The 18,578-nt window shown below is 45.2% G+C and overlaps 4 protein-coding genes across 4 annotated transcripts in view; 2 read left to right on the top strand and 2 right to left on the bottom strand.

Moving 5' to 3' along the window:
- The first annotated feature begins 241 nt into the window (after nt 1-241).
- Nucleotides 242-2,131, top strand: LOC131258571 (uncharacterized). The gene is made up of 5 exons (XM_058259920.1): nt 242-994; nt 1,055-1,190; nt 1,261-1,405; nt 1,471-1,663; nt 1,737-2,131. Exons 1-5 carry the CDS (start codon nt 278-280, stop codon nt 2,091-2,093), a joined length of 1,548 nt encoding a protein of 515 aa, XP_058115903.1. The 5' UTR covers nt 242-277; the 3' UTR covers nt 2,094-2,131.
- A 182-nt stretch (nt 2,132-2,313) lies between these two features.
- On the top strand, nt 2,314-3,221 carry LOC131261303 (TM2 domain-containing protein CG11103). Its single transcript, XM_058263305.1, has 2 exons — nt 2,314-2,909; nt 2,977-3,221. The coding sequence occupies exon 1, from the start codon at nt 2,345-2,347 to the stop codon at nt 2,894-2,896; it is 552 nt and encodes a 183-aa protein (XP_058119288.1). The 5' UTR covers nt 2,314-2,344; the 3' UTR covers nt 2,897-2,909; nt 2,977-3,221.
- Nucleotides 3,079-7,515, bottom strand: LOC131261302 (uncharacterized). Its single transcript, XM_058263304.1, has 4 exons — nt 7,376-7,515; nt 5,566-7,276; nt 5,381-5,501; nt 3,079-5,306 (listed from the first exon to the last, which is right to left on the bottom strand). Exons 1-4 carry the CDS (start codon nt 7,381-7,383, stop codon nt 3,943-3,945), a joined length of 3,204 nt encoding a protein of 1,067 aa, XP_058119287.1. The 5' UTR covers nt 7,384-7,515; the 3' UTR covers nt 3,079-3,942.
- A 542-nt stretch (nt 7,516-8,057) lies between these two features.
- The window catches only part of LOC131260251 (mediator of RNA polymerase II transcription subunit 7), a 137,690-nt gene continuing 127,169 nt past the window's right edge, over nt 8,058-18,578 (bottom strand). The window contains exons 2-3 of the mRNA XM_058261931.1: nt 8,962-8,982; nt 8,058-8,877 (exon numbers count right to left, since the gene is read on the bottom strand). Coding sequence (XP_058117914.1) covers nt 8,178-8,837 — 660 coding nt within the window. The 5' untranslated portion in view covers nt 8,838-8,877; nt 8,962-8,982 and the 3' untranslated portion in view covers nt 8,058-8,177. The remainder of the gene's footprint in view (nt 8,878-8,961; nt 8,983-18,578) is intronic.

The raw sequence follows: 18,578 nt of genomic DNA, 5'->3' as shown, positions 1-18,578 counted from the left end.
CAACCACAAGATCATTGCTCCAATCATTGCTCCAATGGTAATTTGCAGATCAAGATCATTGCTCCAATGGTAATTTGCAGTGGAAAGGAAATGAATGATCGACTGGCCGCTTTTGAATCGCTCCCGGAACATCAATACCCACCACTACTGGACTGTCAGCGGTGTGTCTTTTGCAGCAGAGCAACAAAAAACCAATTGTTTACAACAAATTGTTTACATTATTTTTGCAGTCAACAACCGAGTGGTGCACTACGGTGGTTTACGAAAAGAAACGCAAATGATCATTAAAATTTATCTTTCCTCCAAATTGATAGAGAAATTTACATTCTGCGATCTTTACGGATTGGTTGAAGATTTACGCGACGAAATCAGATTCACCGTGCTGGACGATGAGCCGATACCGGGCTATACGGAACCGATTGGGAAGATTTGCAGCGTAGCCGATTATGTCCAGTTTCGAGCGGCCCAGAACGATAAAACACTCCGAGAACAGCTGGCTAGGGAAGATAACTTTCTCCGCCTGGCGATCTCAAACAGCGGCCGTATCAAGCATGTGATGGCCAAGGTAAAAGGCGTCACCATAGAGTCGTTAAATAAGCTGCTGATAATCTATGACGAGAAGGGATTCAACAATTTGGCAGAGAATGACTTGACTGCTGTTGACTGTGATAATGCGTTATTGCATCTGGCACGGTTAATTAAGGCGACCAAAACGGAACCGGCCGGCATAGTGGAGAAACTGCAAGCACTGGCAGAGTTTGATCCGGTGCAGAGGTTTCTTTGTGCTTTACGTCCCATCGGCAAAGTGATGGGGATGATATTTCGCAAAACGGCCCTATACTATCACTGGTCAGAGTGGGTGGAGTGTGTCCAGCAGAAAGATCAGAACGCTGTAAAATGGACGCTGCTGATGGACATCGGGTTTGGTGTAGCAGTTTTAAGTTTGATACTTTGGTTTGGAAACCCTGGTACCCGGTTTATGCAGTTTGCAGAGGTTTGGCATGAACTATATTCTACCAAAGGGTACACTAAAATTTATATTGCTATGTTTTAGGTCATAGTGGACAGTCTCCTCAAGCTTCTTCAAACTCTTCGAGGCAATCCGATTGGGCTGAAACTGAACGGGTCTTTGAACGAGTTTTTCTTCAGCTGTTTCAGCTACCAAGTTGATCTCTGGTGGATGTTCTTAAGTATTACTTCACCTGTTTAATACTAGTGGGCTCCAAATTCTTATTTTAATTTAATTTTCTATACTTTCAGTAATACTTTCGCCAGCTATTCAATTTCTCTTCATTCCATTGTCGGTTTTGGGTCTGTTCGGGTTATCATTCCAAGTTGCAATGCTTTCAGATTTGATTGTCCTCATAAGCCTACATGCGCACTGTTTCTACATCTATGTAGCTGTGTGAGTAATTTTATTTTTTTTAATGATTTCAAGAACGATTTTAAACTATTTTGTCAATTATACAGCCTTTATCGCATTGAAGTTGGTGGACTGAAAGCTCTGTACCGCACAGTGTTGGGAAAAAAGCACAACGTCCTGCGGGACCGAGTGGAGGCACATGATTACATGAACCGGCAACTATTCCTTGCCACGCTATCGTTCACAGTGCTACTCTTTCTGCTTCCAACAATCCTTTTCTACTACATCGTGTTTGCATCGGTATGTTAAAAATGCTAGTGGAGCTTTTTTTCTTCCATAACGAGCTAATCTCATTTCTTTATCCACCGTTCAGCTCCGATTCGCAATATACTGCCTTTCTTACGGTTTGATGACGATCCGTCGAACAATCTTGCATTTCCCGTTCAATGCAATGATCCGATGGGTAAGGGGAGTATACACCAACTTGGAAAGCTTAGAAATCTACAACATCGGCTCGATTGCGAAGGAAAATGTTACTATTACGTACGTAGCGCCAAGGGCAGCCTCGTTTTGGTTTCGCGATACCAGCACTGATCCAATACGTTGGGAGTCCAACCACCATGCTACGAAAACGGTAGGCCAATTTTTTACCAGCTTGATCAAGGGTGAATTGGTGTCTTCGATTCAACCGGATGAGTGGACTGCGCCCAGTGCGAAAACCAAAGAATAAAACGAACACTAGAATACATACGGGAGTTTTGAATTAATAGAAAATTAAAAGAATTTTTTGTGAAAACGAAATTATGGTATGCAATCGCTTTTTTTAATTCACATTTTTTTTTCGTTTACGTTTACTATGGGTAGCTGACAGGTCAAGAAAAGGCTCAAGAAAAAAGGCCTTTTGTTTACATACTCGATCTCCAGCGAACCAAAACAAAATCTACGGGTATTCTTACCGGACCACCTCTTGCAGTGGTTGCAATGTTGATTTTACTTTTATTTTCGGCAGTTTTCTTCGTCGAAACTGCCCAGATAACAAAAGACAAAGATTCCGCAGCGCCCAATCAGTCGACAACGTTCAACCCGCACAGTGCGCTGGTGAATTGTTCCTTTCTTCCCGAGGAGTTCCTGGACTGCGAAGAACCGTACAACCATAAAGGAAACCGTACGGCCAAGGAGGAGCTTGGCTACGGATGTGTGAAAATCGGCGGCGTCTACTATGACGAGGTCGAAGTGACGAAGGTGAAGTGTGTCGTGTTCGAAAATATCGAGTGTTTTGGTCCACGGGAATTTTGGCGTGATGGATTTCCCTGCGTGAAGTACACGGATCACTACTTCGTAACGACACTGCTGTACAGCATTCTGCTCGGTTTCCTGGGCATGGATCGGTTCTGCCTAGGGCAGACCGGTACGGCCGTGGGAAAGCTGCTAACCCTGGGCGGTATTGGCATTTGGTGGATCGTGGATATCGTCTTGTTGATCACGAACAATTTGTTACCCGAAGATGGCAGCAACTGGAATACGAAAGTTTGAAGCAGCTTACGAAGTATTACCACTGCAGCTTACATCTTTTTCTCTGGAAGCTTACATTTCTCCATTCGCTTTCATTGTAGGATAGATGGTCGAACGTGTTATACCTTCCCTCTGGGAGGTCAGCAGATTATATTGAATAAACGAAGGCTGATCGGTTGTTAAAATATAGATTGTATTCCATTAGTTGATCATTAGAAAAACAACATTAAATTATCTATAAAACTATATATTTACAGGACGCGGTTTCCTTGTACTCAGCAATGAGTGAAATTAATTAAGCTTAAGAAAAATGAACGCATACAAAATACATAAGTTTCGAGAATAAGTATGTCCTATGTGTTGCAATAAAAACTAGTACTTTAATTTTTAAATTTTGTTTGCACTCGTCTCCAATATAAAAAAAAACTATAAAAAACCTTACGCTCCTCGATTGTATGTTGAAAGGAAAATATTGTGATACGAAAACTGTGAAAATTTAGTTTCCTTCATTATGCTGAATTTAACCTTATCGTTTATCGCCATGCGATTACTAAAAATACAGCTAGGGTATAACAGAATAGAATAAAAAATGCTAGATTCGAGTTTCGACAAAAAATTGAATCCCCTGTAAGTGCGATCGGTTGCACTGGTTGTAAGTGGAGGAAAAAAACTGGCATTCGTTTACCGATTCCACTGCAGCAGCATGTGTTGCGTAAGACTAATTTTATGGATGATGAAAATAGTGATCGGATGACACTTTGTACTTTAGTCGTCGAAGGAAACAAGCTAAGATGTGTATCGTTGCCTCCGGTTCGGAGCCTCAGGTTTGCCATCAATACGGCAATGAAGGAATCTCCATGTGTCTAGTAGAGTTATAAACTTTGTATCGAGCGCGTTACCCACATTCTGTGGGTTAAATATAGTTCCTACTATAATGCACTTAGAACTGCCCGAGCCAATGCGCATCTCTCTCTATCTCTCTGTTTCGTACTATCTTATTATACGCTTTGTACAGGTGTAATTATACTACTGTGCACTGGTTTAAAACTCGCCTGTTGCCAGCAAACTCACTTATCACTTATCATCGACTCGTACCCAGATTCTGCGAATGAGAACACACTTTGTGCACACCCATCGTGAGACTCTCGTTGTCCGGATATGAACATTGCGTGATGTGTGGACAAATCAACCTGTAGAATTTCGTCTTCCACGAAGGGTTCGATGTTGTCTGGCGGTGGTGCAGGTTGCGGTTTCGCTACGAGAGGAGGAGGAGGGGGTGGTGGTTCACCCGTTCGTGGTTTTTTTGTCGAGGTCCCAGATGACGTTGCTTCGCCCTCCTTTTCCTCCTGGATCCCGTACGCACGATTCCGCATGCCTCGACGGAACGCTAACCGTTTCCGCTTCGATTCCTCACTGTTGAGGGCGGAGTACACTTGCTCCACGCTATCCATGAAGTTACCGACGGTGGCAGTGTCTGGTGCAAGTCTTTCCATCGGATCCGGCCGGAAAGCTACCTGTGGTGTTGTGTTCGCTTCTGGCTCGTCCGTCGCTTCCTGACCTGCACTCGACATCAATTTGCGCTTCCGTGCCATCATCTGCTGATGGTGTCGCTTTCTGCTGAGCAGACGCAGCTCTATTTCTTCCGCGGTCGATATTCGTAACGGCTCGCTGTTTTTATTCGTTATTTCAACGTTGTTAGTGTTGGCCAGCATTAGCATGGACAGGAAATACCGTGCCGTACTGTGGGCGGGTTTGTTTTGTAGCACCGTCGCGAGCGTTATCGTCGGCCGGTGTAGGTCACCGGGGTTCGCCTGAACTTCCGTCGCATCGAACGTTTCGATTATTTCCGTTCCGTAGGCGTGGATGTCGAAATGGTTCCGTTGTTCCGATTCGATCAAAATTGGTTTCAATTTTTTATGCCACGCGTTTACCTTCTCGATCCGTTCCTTGGCCTCGGCGACGCTGTGCTGGATGCGGGCATTCGAAGCGTCCGTATGCTCCTTGAGCGGTCTCCCGTCGGTCGTTTCCGGATCGGGATCTGAACTGTCGAAGCCGCCGTCTTCATGCTCGCTCATGATCGGTTCGAGACCGGAGTTTCCGGCCGAAGTATCTTTCCCCCGTTCAGCCGGGGCCGTATCGGATATGCCGGAATCGCACGACAGTGTACGGGACGGGGTGACGGGCTGTGATGACGTACCGTCACCGGTTTGCCGCTGCTTGCCGGGCGATCGAGTTGGACTCGAAAGGTTTACAACGTCTTTCGCGGCGAGCGCTAGTGTCGCTGGAGCGTTTCTATGACCGATGGCAACTTCTTCCTCCGTAAAACCGGGGAAGTCACACTCCGGTGTCGATGGTCGATCAAACTTGTTGGATTTTTTTACAGCGTGTTTGCCCACATCCGGTGCTTCATCGTCATCGAAACCCAAAAAATCTATAAAAAGAGAAGAAAAAGAAAGTTAAGATTAGATTGCGATCGGTAAACCGATGAGCCAAAAAAATACCAACCCTCCAGATCAGGGGTAGATGGACGTTCGACCCAGAGTGAATTTCTTGGAGCATCCGGATGAAGACTGTGCAACACTATCTCGCTAGAAACAATTGCCTGTTGTTTGCGTCTTCGTGTCAACTGAAACCAACATCAAGCTTATTAGTTCTCTATGCGTTAAACCCAATTGTATGTTCAAACTTACGTCCGCTTTCAATTTTCGATATTCCACTGGTAAGGCGAATATGGAGGACTTTTTGATGGTTTTCTCCGGCAAACCGAACAGATTTAGGAGCAGCTTCTCGTTCGGTGGTTTATACATTTGCCGGGGAATGATGTTTCCGCTGGTGAATAGTACTTTATTACCCATCTCTAGCGTCGCTGAAGGAGAGCGTGTCGGCGACTCATGGTCCACCCCGATGCCCTCGTCCACGCTCAATCGGGAAGCGGTACCGGTCGGTTTTTCTCCTTCACCGTTGGCCTGGGATGAAGTATTCGCTTCCAAGGCTAGCAGTTCCGATTCCAGGGGATTTTCTTCGGTGGACGTTTGGATGGTGGAATTTTCCGTGTCGTGTTGCGATGCGCTAGTATTGTTGTGTTGTGTTTCGTTAAGCAATGATGAAGATAGTACTTCTTTGAATGAAGGATCTTCAGTTATGGCGGAATCATTGCCATAACCGGAGTCATTATTCGTTTCATTTACTGTAACTGATGTGTCGTGCTCTTCCTCTTGTTCAATCTGTTTGTACCGCTTTTCCCTCTCTTCAGCGTTCATCAACGCTAGAATGGGATCTGAGCTGTAGTTGGTAACACGTGCTTGTATAAGCGCATTGTCAAAATCGGACGTATCGTTAACGTTAATGCGGTAGTGGTCCTTCAGGTACTCGGGAGGCATGAAGATTTTTAGCTCGCGCGCCTTCGCCGAAAGCAGATCGACCGGCGCGGCCATACCTAGACGGGTGCAACGTTCTCGCTCCAAATCGGACTGCTCGGATAAGAAGTCGATGACGTCGCAGCGCTGAAAGAACCGCTTCAAATCGTGCTCGGCCCTAAGCGAACCCGTCCGCCCGTCGATGTAGTTTAGGTGCGTCTGGTAGTCGTACCGGGTGCCGATCGTTTCACCCGATTCTAGGTCCAATATTTGATTCCTCCTAGCCACACCGTTGCTGGATAGCATCGGGGCAATGTTCGCGTCATCCCGCAGCCGATTGAGCAGCTCCTGACGTCGCTGCCGGGTGGGATTGGCGCGCAGTTCCCGGCAGAGATCCATCATCTGCTCAACCTTTGTCCGACGGTCCACTTCGACCGGTACGGGTGGGTTGATCAAATCATCAATCTTTAGTAGCTTTTTATCGTTGCACGTAAACTCCAAATCACTGAAACAGTCCGACAGTGATTCGGGATTAAAACGGCCGGTCCGTTTTCGCACCGTGCTCGTGTTTTGGGCGGGCTCTTCCGAATTCTCGCCGTTTTCTTCGGACACCTGTTTTTCTTCGCGCGATTTCTGATTATCGTTCATGTGTATCACGATGTCGCTCAGGTAGTCCACCTTTCGGCCGTAAATGTGTGCCGCACAGTTAATCAACATGCCCGCCACGGGGAAGTTTGCCTCCGTGCGAGTGCTTACATATTTCGTCAACCAGTACTGCAGGTCAAAATCTATGCATCGATCCTTTTTTTCTGTTACCTGCATAAGAAAGCTCGCAATCGCCTCAGGAGTATGAATCGTTGCGCGTTCTGTTTGATCGTTTGCAACATTCCGAGCGCCATTTCGTGGGGCAGGGGTAGCAACGTGGGTAGCACTGGAAGTTGATAATGATGGAAGCTGTGCACGGCGTGCGTCGTATAATAATTGTGTAGTTGTACCACCGGCACCATCCGCGGTATTCGATAACTCGTGAATCTTTCGATTTTTTCTGTGGGAAATTATGGGGAAGCACATCAAAACAATTAATGGGACTGCCCTCCCCCTACTTGAGGGTGAAAGTTAACACGTGAATTTGGGGTGTACTGACCTGCTCATTTTGCTGTTTCAACATTTACCATAATCCAGCACGGTACAAACAATGTTACAATGATAACAACAACGTGAATACTTTTATTTCTGAGCGGCATCGATAGCAAAACAATAACAAATCTCTTGTTGTAGTTGCTAGATCCGCCATCTTCTTTTTAGTAAACTTGCAGATCGGTAAGTAGTGTTGGCCGAATCGGAATTCGGAAGATTCGAGCACTCGATCCATTGACGGATTCTAAAGAATAGATCCTATTTGACAGATTCGGATCACATTTGATTTGCTAGTATTTATTAGATTTGATAAATTTTGACCAAAACAAAAACTAATGGATTTTATTAGATTCAAATTTGGTCCAAATCTATCTGAGTTTGTTTATTTTATCTATTTTTAGTTGATCGGTAGCTACCGGTCCACTTCGGTCAACCACGCGTTCGAAGCAGCCCTGCACAGTAGGTCAAAACATATTTACTTCTTGTTTTGTGCTACAGTGTTTGAATATTGGTTTCAATCTCGTGAGACCAAATACGCAAACGTTAACATTAATTACAAACTCTTCTTGCTTCTTCGTACGTAGAGTAGCAAGCTCATAAATTTTTCAAACCAATTGTTTGTGATTGGGGCACATAAATGCCCGATTATATACGTTCGGAACATGGTTTAACCCAAATTCAGCTGTTTTAAGAATAATTTACTATATTTTGCTCTTATGAGAGGAGTACGAATACAAAACAAATCAGAAATGAAATAAAGTAACTCCTGCATTATCAAATTAATGGCCGCCTAACTTTGTACAGCCATCTCACATCATATCAACGATTTCGCACATTAACCTATCAAGGGGATGGCAACCTTCGCCCCGACCTCCTGCCATGTCACCAGATTCACCAGTGTCCATCGGTTCTAGCCCCCCAGCGAGCCGGTCTGCATCGGTCAGGTCCGGCAAGGAGGCGAACGCGTTTTTAACCATTTCGCGCACTTTTTCCAAATGATTCTGAAAACGCTGTGCAGTTTCTATCCTCTGGCGCTTTTGCAGTTCCATCATAACGCGCAGCGTTTCCCGCGCCTGATGGGGCCGGAACTCGTTCAGCAGATGGTGAATGTGTACGAACAGCAGGCTGAGGTCTTCGATCTTTTCCGCTCGCCTGGGGCTGTCTGGATAGTGGACCAGCAGGTCGATCAGATCGAGGAAGTTGACGAGCAACGAGTGGTTCAGCTTTTTCAGTTCCTTCCGGCGATCGAAGTGTAGTGGGTAGAGCCGTTTGAAGCCTTGTGTTTCGAGCGGGCGGATAATGTTATCATCATTGCTGAACGTTCCCCCGAACATGTTGTAGGAGTCCTGCATTGGCGCCGGAGGTTTTGGGGCACGATTCTTTCGAATGTTTTCATCCGTGTACAGATTGATGTACTGCGCCGGGGGTAATGGAAGCGAGCTGACCTGTATTGCTTCCGCGTTTGCCATCTTGCAGGATCAACGATTCTCACTATGTAGTGTTACAAAACTGAAACGGTAGTTACATAGGAAAGTGTATATTCGTTAAAAATACAGAAACATTGAACGGGAACACAAAATGAAACCTACGTACTTCTTCGGAGCTGCGTTTTTCTCGGGCTAAGAATGTTGACAGAATTAGTGTTGACAGAATCGGGATTCGGAAGATTCGAAGATTCGATCCCTAGACGGATTGTAAAGATTCGAATCCCATCTGACAGATTCTAAAGATTTGATTCGATAAGGATTCGAATCAGATTTGATTGGTTTGGGCAAGATTACTAAACACTAGACAGGTTGCGACAAGCAGAACATTTTTACCGGTTGACGATAAAAAAATGAAAGAAAAATTTGACAAACAAGTTGGAATGGTTTGTTGCGCTGCTATTTTCAATCAAAGAAGGCTTTAACCAGATTATTAAAGTTAGCGGAGGGACAGATTCACAGTTCCACGAGAGCAGGCGTTAAGAGAACTCGAAATCTATTGAACACTATCTTTGAGTACCGGTGTGCCTGTAGCCGGGCTAAATCCTCGATAAACTTAGTAAACGATTTTTACTGGGGACGTACAAATGGATGAAGTTCATATCATTCTTCAAGATCAACTCATTGTACACATTGGGTCCTTCCTCCGATTCTACGATTTAGAGCAATGTTGTTTCTCACATCTTACGCATATCACAGCCTATATGGCCATGGTCCAAGCAAACCAAAAGAAGATTAAAAGAGAAGTATTTTTACGCGAGCCACTAGATAATTTCCATCATTCCTGCAAACCACAACACTATTGACAGCCAAGTTGTAAACAAGATATCCAAAATGGTTCCGAGCAAAACTGCTCTGTCGCAACCTGTCTAGTGTTTAGTAACCTTGGGTTTGGGACTCGATTTGATTCGATTCTGACTTGAGCCTAAACTGTTTGAATCGACTCACAATGATTTGAGTCGAATTAGTCACACAACGAGTCGATCTAGAGACAATGTAATTGATTTAAGTTTACTCAAATCGAACGCTGGGTAGAATGTCCAATGGACATAGATTGAGTTTTTTGCGCGATTTGCAAGTTAGGCTCTAGAAAAAATCCTGGAACCTATTTTTTAGAAAGAAATACAGTAGAATGTCCATTATCCGAGTTGTTCTACCCAACCAAACCCATTTCATCAGGACCAGACCATTTTTACCGGATTCTGAATTGGATTCTGGGGATTCAGATTAGGATACACAATTACCAGACCGACATTGATTTGTTTACGTCATGACGATGATGATGATGAGTCTCACCGCTTACCCCTACATAGGTTTGAGAGGGACGAAAGTATCTTGCGATATTAAATATAAGTCATCAAACGAGGGGGCATCCGGGCAATACTCTCCAGAACAATCGCATCCAACTCTGACGGATTGGGATTCGGGTTCGAAGATCCGGATCTCAGAATGGATTTGAATCGAAAGATTCGAATCCCTGTAGGGATTCAGTTCCCCCATCACTAGACAGAATGCTGGACTACAAGTCGGTCGACATAGCGAATATCGAAACTTGTCGACAAATTTTAATTCAAATTTGAACTTTGAAATAATAGTTGATTTACATAAAACACATTCGGATTTATCTGCTGCTATCATATATATATATGATTCCACTCGAATTTAATCGTACAAGGTAGACGGCCGCCGGCATCGACTTAGGTAAAAATTCCCAATTCGCAAATAACTTTCAAGTCCCTGAATTGAATTGGAAATATGACCCCTCGAATGAAATGCTTTTTGAAGACAAACAACCAAGGCGAACAAATGAGTTTTCCATACATGGTTGTTTTTAACCGTCTTGCTTCTTGTGAATCTACACGGCTTGTTCAGTCTAATTTAGTTTCGAAATAATTAAATGAACATTTAATTGTTTATCTCGCCATATATAATCAACGTTGACCAGTAGTTTGATCAATCAAATCTTCCATTACTTTTTTCCATCTTCAGGCACTACCGCTTCCTTATCCCGGACAAACGTGTTGGCCACAAACAGACAAATCTACCATCCCAGTGCGGTGACCGTCGGCATAATCGGTTTTTCCATTCATCAACCATGTGAATTTGCAGCACCTGTATTGCAACCCGCGTCGTGCCGCGCTCGTTATCTCTCCGTGTCAAAAGTATGATGACTTTAATCACCATTGCCCGTTAGGTGCCATTCCGAGGCATTGTCTTACGTTATTCCACCATCCACTTCTTTATTTCCATGCACTACTCATACGCCAACCATCGTTTTGTGTGTCCATTCATAAGCCTATGCCCTGTTCCAAAGCGAAGTACCACGGGAATGGCGCATGTGCCGCGGGACGTTTCCCGAACTCGTCGCCGAACGGAAAGCCGAGTGTCCACGTGGGTCTGTGATGCCAAAGCAACAGGATGCTGTATTTGACTGATCGGAGCCTCGGTGGGTTTCGAGGCCAAATGCAAATGCTCAGTCACGCGGTAGCTGTCGGCGACGGTGGTTGTCTTCCGCCGGGAAGCATATATGCCAGCATTGCGTCTGCCGTCGTGCTGTGAATGGTGTTTGATCGTTCCATTTCCTCCGTTCGGTAGAGTGTTGGGGGATATCGAAGGGGTTTTCACTACGCATTCGCGCCGAAATTTCGTCAGTTAATTCCATCGCAAACTCCAAACCCAAAGAAAACCACACGGAGCATTCATTAATCAATTGAGAATTAACGCCTGGCGCGCGGGATAGGCCTGGTGTTTCAGTGTTACGAAAAATTCTAAATTAATGAAGTGAAACGACAAGTGATGTGTTTGATGCCTGCAAGTGTGAAAAAACCCCTGAAGCGTGTACAAATATTGGTTTCGCCAGCATGAGACAAATGATTGCCGGCGGCAGTGGAATAAATCACGATCGATTTCTTTCGCGTTGATTTACCCCCTTTGAAGGGGGTTATGAGAGTAAAGAGGTTAGAGAGGCTTTTTTGTTGGTTTGTTATATGTGCTTATTTATTTGAGAAAGCTTTTCTCATGTTTTTTTCCCTTGCTGTAGTTCTATCGATCATCGAGCTTGTACCTCCGCCTCTCCTTGAGGTTGGTGAGAAAAATGGATCCCTTAGCTCAATCATCATCGGGTGGGAAACTCGAGTTGGTAGGGAGGTGATAGAAGAAGAGGGGGGGGGGGGGGGGAAGAGAAACGTGTAACAAGAAGCAAAGGATTAGCATGAGTGAGCGAACAAATAAAAAAGCCCAAAGTTGAAGAAAGATTAATTGAAACGGTGGAGCGGCAGGACAAATTGTGAACCTATTTGTCATCCTCAACCCGGGAACTCCATTTTGCTTGAAGCTTTTTGGTTTTCGTCGCCTTTCTCCATCCCCCACGATCAAACCCCTCAATGCTCGCTTTTCATATACAAATGGTGTGCAGCACGCAGCATTTGGTTTGAGTGTGTCCTGATTTTATTTTTATTTCGTTTGGGCTAGTGACTTGAGTTTCAAATTCTTTCACATCCCCCCCCCCCCCCTCCCACACACACACACACACACATGTGGTGAGGAAAGCAGAGCAGTGAAAATGGATATAAAACTTGTTAAACTTATCCCATTCCCTGGGATTTGTGTCGCGTACCGTGCAGCATTGCAAGGGTGGGCAATCACTGAAAGGATTCCAGACCAACTGCAGAGTCGTGCAAAGTGTGGACGTGTGTGCCCGTTGTGTGGGTAAATGAGTGTATGGTGCTGACTTATGTCCGTAAAAGTTTAATTAGATTTTTTCTATGTCGTGTGTAATTGTCTTCCCCAAGCAAACCCACCGAAGTCATGGACTTGCAACTCTATTGGTCTAGTGCTATCTAGCGGGTATGTTGGGGTTTCCGGTCTGATAAGCCGTCCTCGGCGTGTAAGCTGGTGAAAGTGTACTCAAATTTACCCCCCGGAAGCCTCGGGCAGTAAAACTTCATCAATCCGAGCCCGGCACGTCGGCATCGGGTTCTGCTGCGTTGTGTGACTTGAACCGGTTAAAAGCCATAAATCTGGGATGCTGTGCGGTGTCTAGGCTTTGGCATTGGCCACGACCATAAATTCTCGTTTTTATTTGTTCCATTTCCATCGTGGATGATGGAGTGCATGATAGAGATTTTGCTGAATATGCTCCCGGGCGGCCAAATGATGGGATTAGGTATTCCATCGTTCATATGGTCTAGAAAATTACGTATCAGTTTTTGGATGGGGTCTTCTGTAGAGTGTATAATGGCTGTTGGACTAGTTCCAACAGAGGCAACATATGTTAAACGACGTTAAACCTGTTGTCTTATACTCGTTTCGTTCGTGCTTGGATTCTGAATGACTGCTGATATGGTTCTGTCGATTTTAAACTGACGCTTTAAATTCAAATCAAATTTATTTTTTACACTGAATTTTATGGCTAGTATTTAAAAAGACCGACGTGTTGTGCCGACGGTTTTTAACTGTCCGGAAAGTAAGTCACAACAGGAAAATACAATCGAAATAGCGATATCAAAACAAAACAATCATTTCTGTTTCACTGACTTTGCGGTGTTAGGGTGCGATGAAGAAAATCAAAGAAATAAACGAAAAAAGTCCATGATTGATTATGCAAGTGGTAAATAAAAGGAAACAAAACTACTTGCCTTGGATGGTACGCATGTGCATTCTCTTCAAACGTAGTAACAAATCAGGAAAATAGCGTCACATTTGTTTTGCGTTGAAGTGATTGATAGCCCCGTTATGGTCGTTACTCACGTCCTTAAAATGAAAAGAATAAATTCACTAGCTCATATCGTTCTAATGATGTTAGTTGAAGTACAGGTAATACAAAAAAATATTGTAGGTTTCTTGCAACTATTTCCCGTAAAGCTCATACGATTTTATTAGACCAAAAATTAATTTAACTCTATTAATGCTACTGACTAGATGTCCTAGATGAGAAATTCTGTAATCACTGTCAGAGCCATAAATGGCGACTAAAGAAAGTCCCACCTACAAAACTCACCTCGATGCGAACTCTCCCGTTATAAATGTTTGACATTAATGCCGACAGCCAGGAGTAATTATTTTTCGGCAAGAAAAAGATAATATAAAACTCGAAAGAAAGTTTCTAGCGTGCTCCTACGCTCGGCCTCTGCCCGTCTGTTGCCCACCGTGAAAAGCCGCGGAATGAAACGGAAGTCAAATAAAGTGGCAAACAGCGCCATATTTTTGAAATTTGAATTTCCCACGGCCGTTTCGAGGCACATTAGTGGAGTGCAAATTGCCCGTGAACAGCTCGTTTTGCGCCCCGCAAATGTAGTCAGGTTGCGCATCCTAGGTGGATGATGTATAAATTAAACTTTAATGAAGCCAGCCAGCGAGCCATTAGAGGCCACACCGAACGGGTAGAGACACGCTCCACAAAGCTGCCGAGTGGTTTCTTCCCAGCGCATGCAGATTTCCATCGTGAAGTCGCCGAACAGAGTTGTGCTGTATTTCACTTCGTTCTTGGTATTATTATCATTTTCTTTTCTGGTGCCCGATGTTTGTGCCTTCAAAGCTTCATGCAAACGAATGGCAGCCAATTTGTTTGGCCACACCGTGGAGAGATTACTTTCCTACCTGGTTGGGAGCTGTCGGTTTTTCGTGGAGCTGCACCACGACCATTTCGACAGGCCCATTCCGATGGCTGGTCGGGGCTAAAAGTTTTCCAAGTATGACGAGCAGTTTCGAGCGAACTTCGTTTCGTGGTTTAAAAATAGGCTCGAGAGTTTTGCAAGACGATGGAGACGCCTGGTGCTTCACGTGGCTATGAATAATTTTCAACAAATTTTTATTTGCATATCATCTTCCAACTGCTCGCAGTTCAATCCACTGGGGAGGGAAGGGAAAACGTTCCAGTCGCATGCGTGCTTCGATAATTAATGCCATCCGTCGGTTTGGGTGAGCTAAACGAAAAACCTATGAATACTGAGCGATATTATGCAGGGTTTGCTTTTCTTCATTCCATTTGCCCTGTCTTGTCCACACTCACACACACACACACATATACATGCACATATAACATGTGCCTTCTAGGTCGGGATCGGGTTCAACGGCGTTGTGAGCATAAATGGGCATCATCCATGAAATATGGCTACACGAAATGGAGCCCATGCCGGGCAGAGATTTTGCTTCCCCAAACTCTCCGAACCGGACCGGGATTACGAGCCGGTACGAAATGGAATTATCTCCTGGCCAGAATTGACCCCCTCCTCCCAATCGTAGAAATGGCCGGTAAACCGAACCGAAATGGCTTCATGCGAAGAAATGTGAACGAATGACATCTGCCACCGAACGGTCGCAGGGTGAAATTGCGTACATACACTCCACGATGTGACGATGACGACCCGGACGGGAGCGCGGGAAAAGGGATTTGGCCAACCTTCACCCCGGTCCGGCAGGCGGATAAACTTCCCTCCCCCGACCGGGGGAGTGAATAAAATCCACCACGCAGTGCACAAGCCAAACGCTCGATGGGCGATAAAACCATGATGGTTTTGGTTTTTGATTCCATTTTTGCATTTCCCATGCAACCGAACCAACATGTGACGTGATGCGCGGCGAATCCGGATCATATCTCGCCGGATCGTCGTGAATGTCTGCGAAGGCCTGCTCCAGCCAGCTGGAAACTCGGACGAGTCATGTCCGATGGTGGCCTCGTTCTTTTTCTTTTGATCCTTTACGCCTTTTGTCAACACCCAACCCGTGCTTCGCTTTTCCGACTAACTCATAAACATGAAAACGATTGGTCGTTCGGCTGGAAGAGGTACGAGCTGGTGTTTTTCTTTCTTTATGACCAAAAATCTTGTTTACCGACCGAAAACCAAACCTCACGGAAGATAAGCGTTCCGACTGGCCGGCTCGATCGATTTCGAGCTCCGGTGGGCAGCGCAGCTGCCTGCAACTGCCGATGGGGTTTTCCCGTTGAAAAGGCTGTGAAAATGTCTTTATGCACGTCTGTCGGAGATTTGTATTTATATTCGTTACGCCATCCGATGTACCCTCTTCTTCACCGCTCTCCGGAGCCCTAGCGTCGTTAAAAAAGTGTGTGTGTGTTTGCAAACCGTAACTGGGGTCGGTCGGTGCAAACTGATTGCGGCCGCAAACAGGGATATGCTTTCGGCACATCAACACTTCCCTCTCCCTTCTACCATGAAGTCGGGCGGATGGTCGGATACAAGCGGATTTGATTGATGTTTGAGGATTTCGCACCGATTCCGGAGCGAAGGGAACCGTTACGGTGCCGCTAGCTGATGGGTTTGATTTTATGATGCATATTTTTCGATCGTGAATTTTTGATAGCGCGTCCAGCCGTCCCTTGCGGCGTGCAAATAAGCTTGACTAGCAGGAACAGGCTGCATGGTAAAATAGCCCCTTCTTTTCCTTTTAGTTGCTGTTTGTGGTTGTCAGCTGGAGGAGGGGTTGTTTTTTTTCCGGGGAGCATTTTGTAGATTTTAATCTTCCGAAAGCCTTGCGGTGAGGGTGAGAAAGAAAAGAAAAAAAAATGCAAAGAAACAAACTTGATATTTCATCCCAATCCGATAACGGGCTGGCTGGAAAATATGAAATAAGTCGTTTGAAAAGTTCAGCGTCGTGTGCAGCTGAGTTTCAAAAAAAAAAAAACCGGTTATTTGATATTCTATGCTAATTTGGTTTGCTGCTAACGAACGAATCAACTTGTTTGCAAGTACGTGTTCTTTTATTTTTTCTTCTTTCTACCAAAATTGGACACCACCTCGAGGGAAAGTATTCTACCTCTAGCCGTTCGCAGGTGCAGGTAAAAGATATCCCTCACCATTTTGGGAGGACCCTTGCGAAGTTTATCAACCGGCTGGAAAAGATAAACACATTAACCGAAAGGAAAATTTTCCCACAGTACCTTTACCCGGCTCGGTACTATTTACATGGCCGGGGTGGGAGCGAGGAATGATGGTGGGGGAGAAAAAAAAAAGAAAAAGGATAAATAATTGAGTTTTACATCAGTCGCATAACAACTAAATTTCATTACCCCCTCCTCCTCCCACCCATCGGCTAGGATGACCCGTTGGTAGCAGCATAAACCGAGCATCGATGAGTGTATCACGCGGGTTGGACGGGTGTTTGTGTCACTGGCATCAGCCGAATGAAATAAATAAAGAAAATGAAGATGAAAAAACACATCATAAAGTGCGTTAAATAAAGTTTCTTCAACCGTCTTCTTTCTTATCGCGGGCGGCGCAGCACAGGCCATGAAAACCGCCGGTGCATTAAGGCGTTGCGGGTTAAGACTTGCTGGAGTCTGAAGTTTTGCTGCCCGCAACCACCCACCGTCACCCCGTGCCCCCGTACGGGATGGAGTTGGTTGATAAAATGTGATTAAACAACAAAAAACCCCACGGTTGCTGGGAAGCGTCACCGGACGAAGGCGGGCGAGCACCGGGAGGGAGGTGATATTTGCGATTAAAGTTGGCACAACCTTGCGCTGCGTTAAACGCATAAAAATATGACCAAGAAGAGCCGGCCTCTACCTTCTTCCGAACCGCGTGTGGAGGCGAAGGTCCTAAGCTTTCCGAGGGTCATAAAAATTAAGTGCCCGTACCGTTGCTTCTCAAACAAACGATTGCGGACGCGGTGCCGAGTTTCTCGAGTGAACCGTTTAGAAAATGGGGAAAATAACGCTCCGTCAAGATGTGGGCAAACAGTACCCATAAATCAATACCATCGGGCGCTTCGAAGCTGGACCTCTACGGTTACACGTGCGTGATTCCTTCCTTGGATCGCACAGCACCGATGCCACTTATCGGCGAGCTCAATCATGCCGATGGGTTTACGTTCACTATCATCACCGGGACCCTTTATATTTACGACCCAGATCCCATCCCGGGGGCCGAGGTGCTTCGTTGGTAAATAAATTGGGTGACGCTATGAACCACCCGACTAGGTCGGAAAGTCCCTTTTCCGGGTGTCGTGTTCGTTTTTTTTTCCTACCGTTTCATCCTATTAGCATACGGAAGCGTTGTTCGATTTTTCACGTGCTCGAGCAGTGATCGTTCAACAAATCGGGTCGTAAGGTTTGGCCATGCCTATAGGCTCACCTGCGGTAACGGAGTCTTTTAGTGGTTAGCTCGAATACCATTGAAGCATTCATGGTTCGCAAATGGTTTCGTCACGAGGACGGGTTTTTTTTTATCGAGAAAACACCGACACCCCCTGCTGTTGTTTACTTACCAAAAGTTCGCCCGCGGTGCATTCGGTTTGGGAGGAAAATGACGCCTCCACTAACGCGGGCTGTGCCGCTGGGATCAGGAATACGTTATATACCGATGTCACGGTAAACATTGGCGGATTCATTGTGAGCGTTTCCGCGAGTGCCACGTGAGTGCGTAGTAGGCAAACAATCGGCAGTGCGAAATGGGGAAAGTTTCGAAACCTAAGCGCAAGCGGTGTAGGCACAAGTACCCGAGCCGAAATGTTTGTTGGTGGTTATAGCTCACACTTTGTTTACCCGTAAATTCGGTATGAATAATCGGGAATGGTTAAAAGAGCGTTCTTTAGTGAAGCAAAATGTGCGAATTATGGCTTCTGTGTTATATTTCCTATACTTACTTTACTTAGACAATTTTATTTTTTTTTCTAGTTACTTGGTTCGTGTGACTATGCTTCTTTTGACAATCTCATTTTAGGAAATGTGTGCAACAAAACTATTGGATGTTAAAATTGCTAGAAAAA

Source organism: Anopheles coustani, chromosome 3 (genome assembly GCF_943734705.1).
Source record: "Anopheles coustani chromosome 3, idAnoCousDA_361_x.2, whole genome shotgun sequence".
Taxonomy (NCBI): Eukaryota; Metazoa; Arthropoda; class Insecta; order Diptera; family Culicidae; genus Anopheles; species Anopheles coustani.
The sequence above is the reverse complement of the archived record's forward strand: the minus strand, read 5'-3'. Positions and strand labels throughout refer to the sequence as shown.

Bases quoted from the DNA above. Each gene is read 5' to 3' on its own strand.
- LOC131261303 (XM_058263305.1), top strand. From the start codon at position 2,345: ATGTTGATTTTACTTTTATTTTCGGCAGTTTTCTTCGTCGAAACTGCC.
- LOC131261302 (XM_058263304.1), bottom strand. The intron at 5,502-5,565 runs GTAAGTTTGAAC...TGTTGGTTTCAG, and splicing joins ATCGAAAATTGAAAGCGGAC to TTGACACGAAGACGCAAACA. The intron at 5,307-5,380 runs GTTGGTATTTTT...CTCTTTTTATAG, and splicing joins ATCTACCCCTGATCTGGAGG to ATTTTTTGGGTTTCGATGAC.
- LOC131258571 (XM_058259920.1), top strand. From the start codon at position 278: ATGATCATTAAAATTTATCTTTCCTCCAAATTGATAGAGAAATTTACA. The intron at 995-1,054 runs GTTTGGCATGAA...GCTATGTTTTAG, and splicing joins GGTTTATGCAGTTTGCAGAG to GTCATAGTGGACAGTCTCCT. The intron at 1,406-1,470 runs GTGAGTAATTTT...TCAATTATACAG, and splicing joins TTCTACATCTATGTAGCTGT to CCTTTATCGCATTGAAGTTG.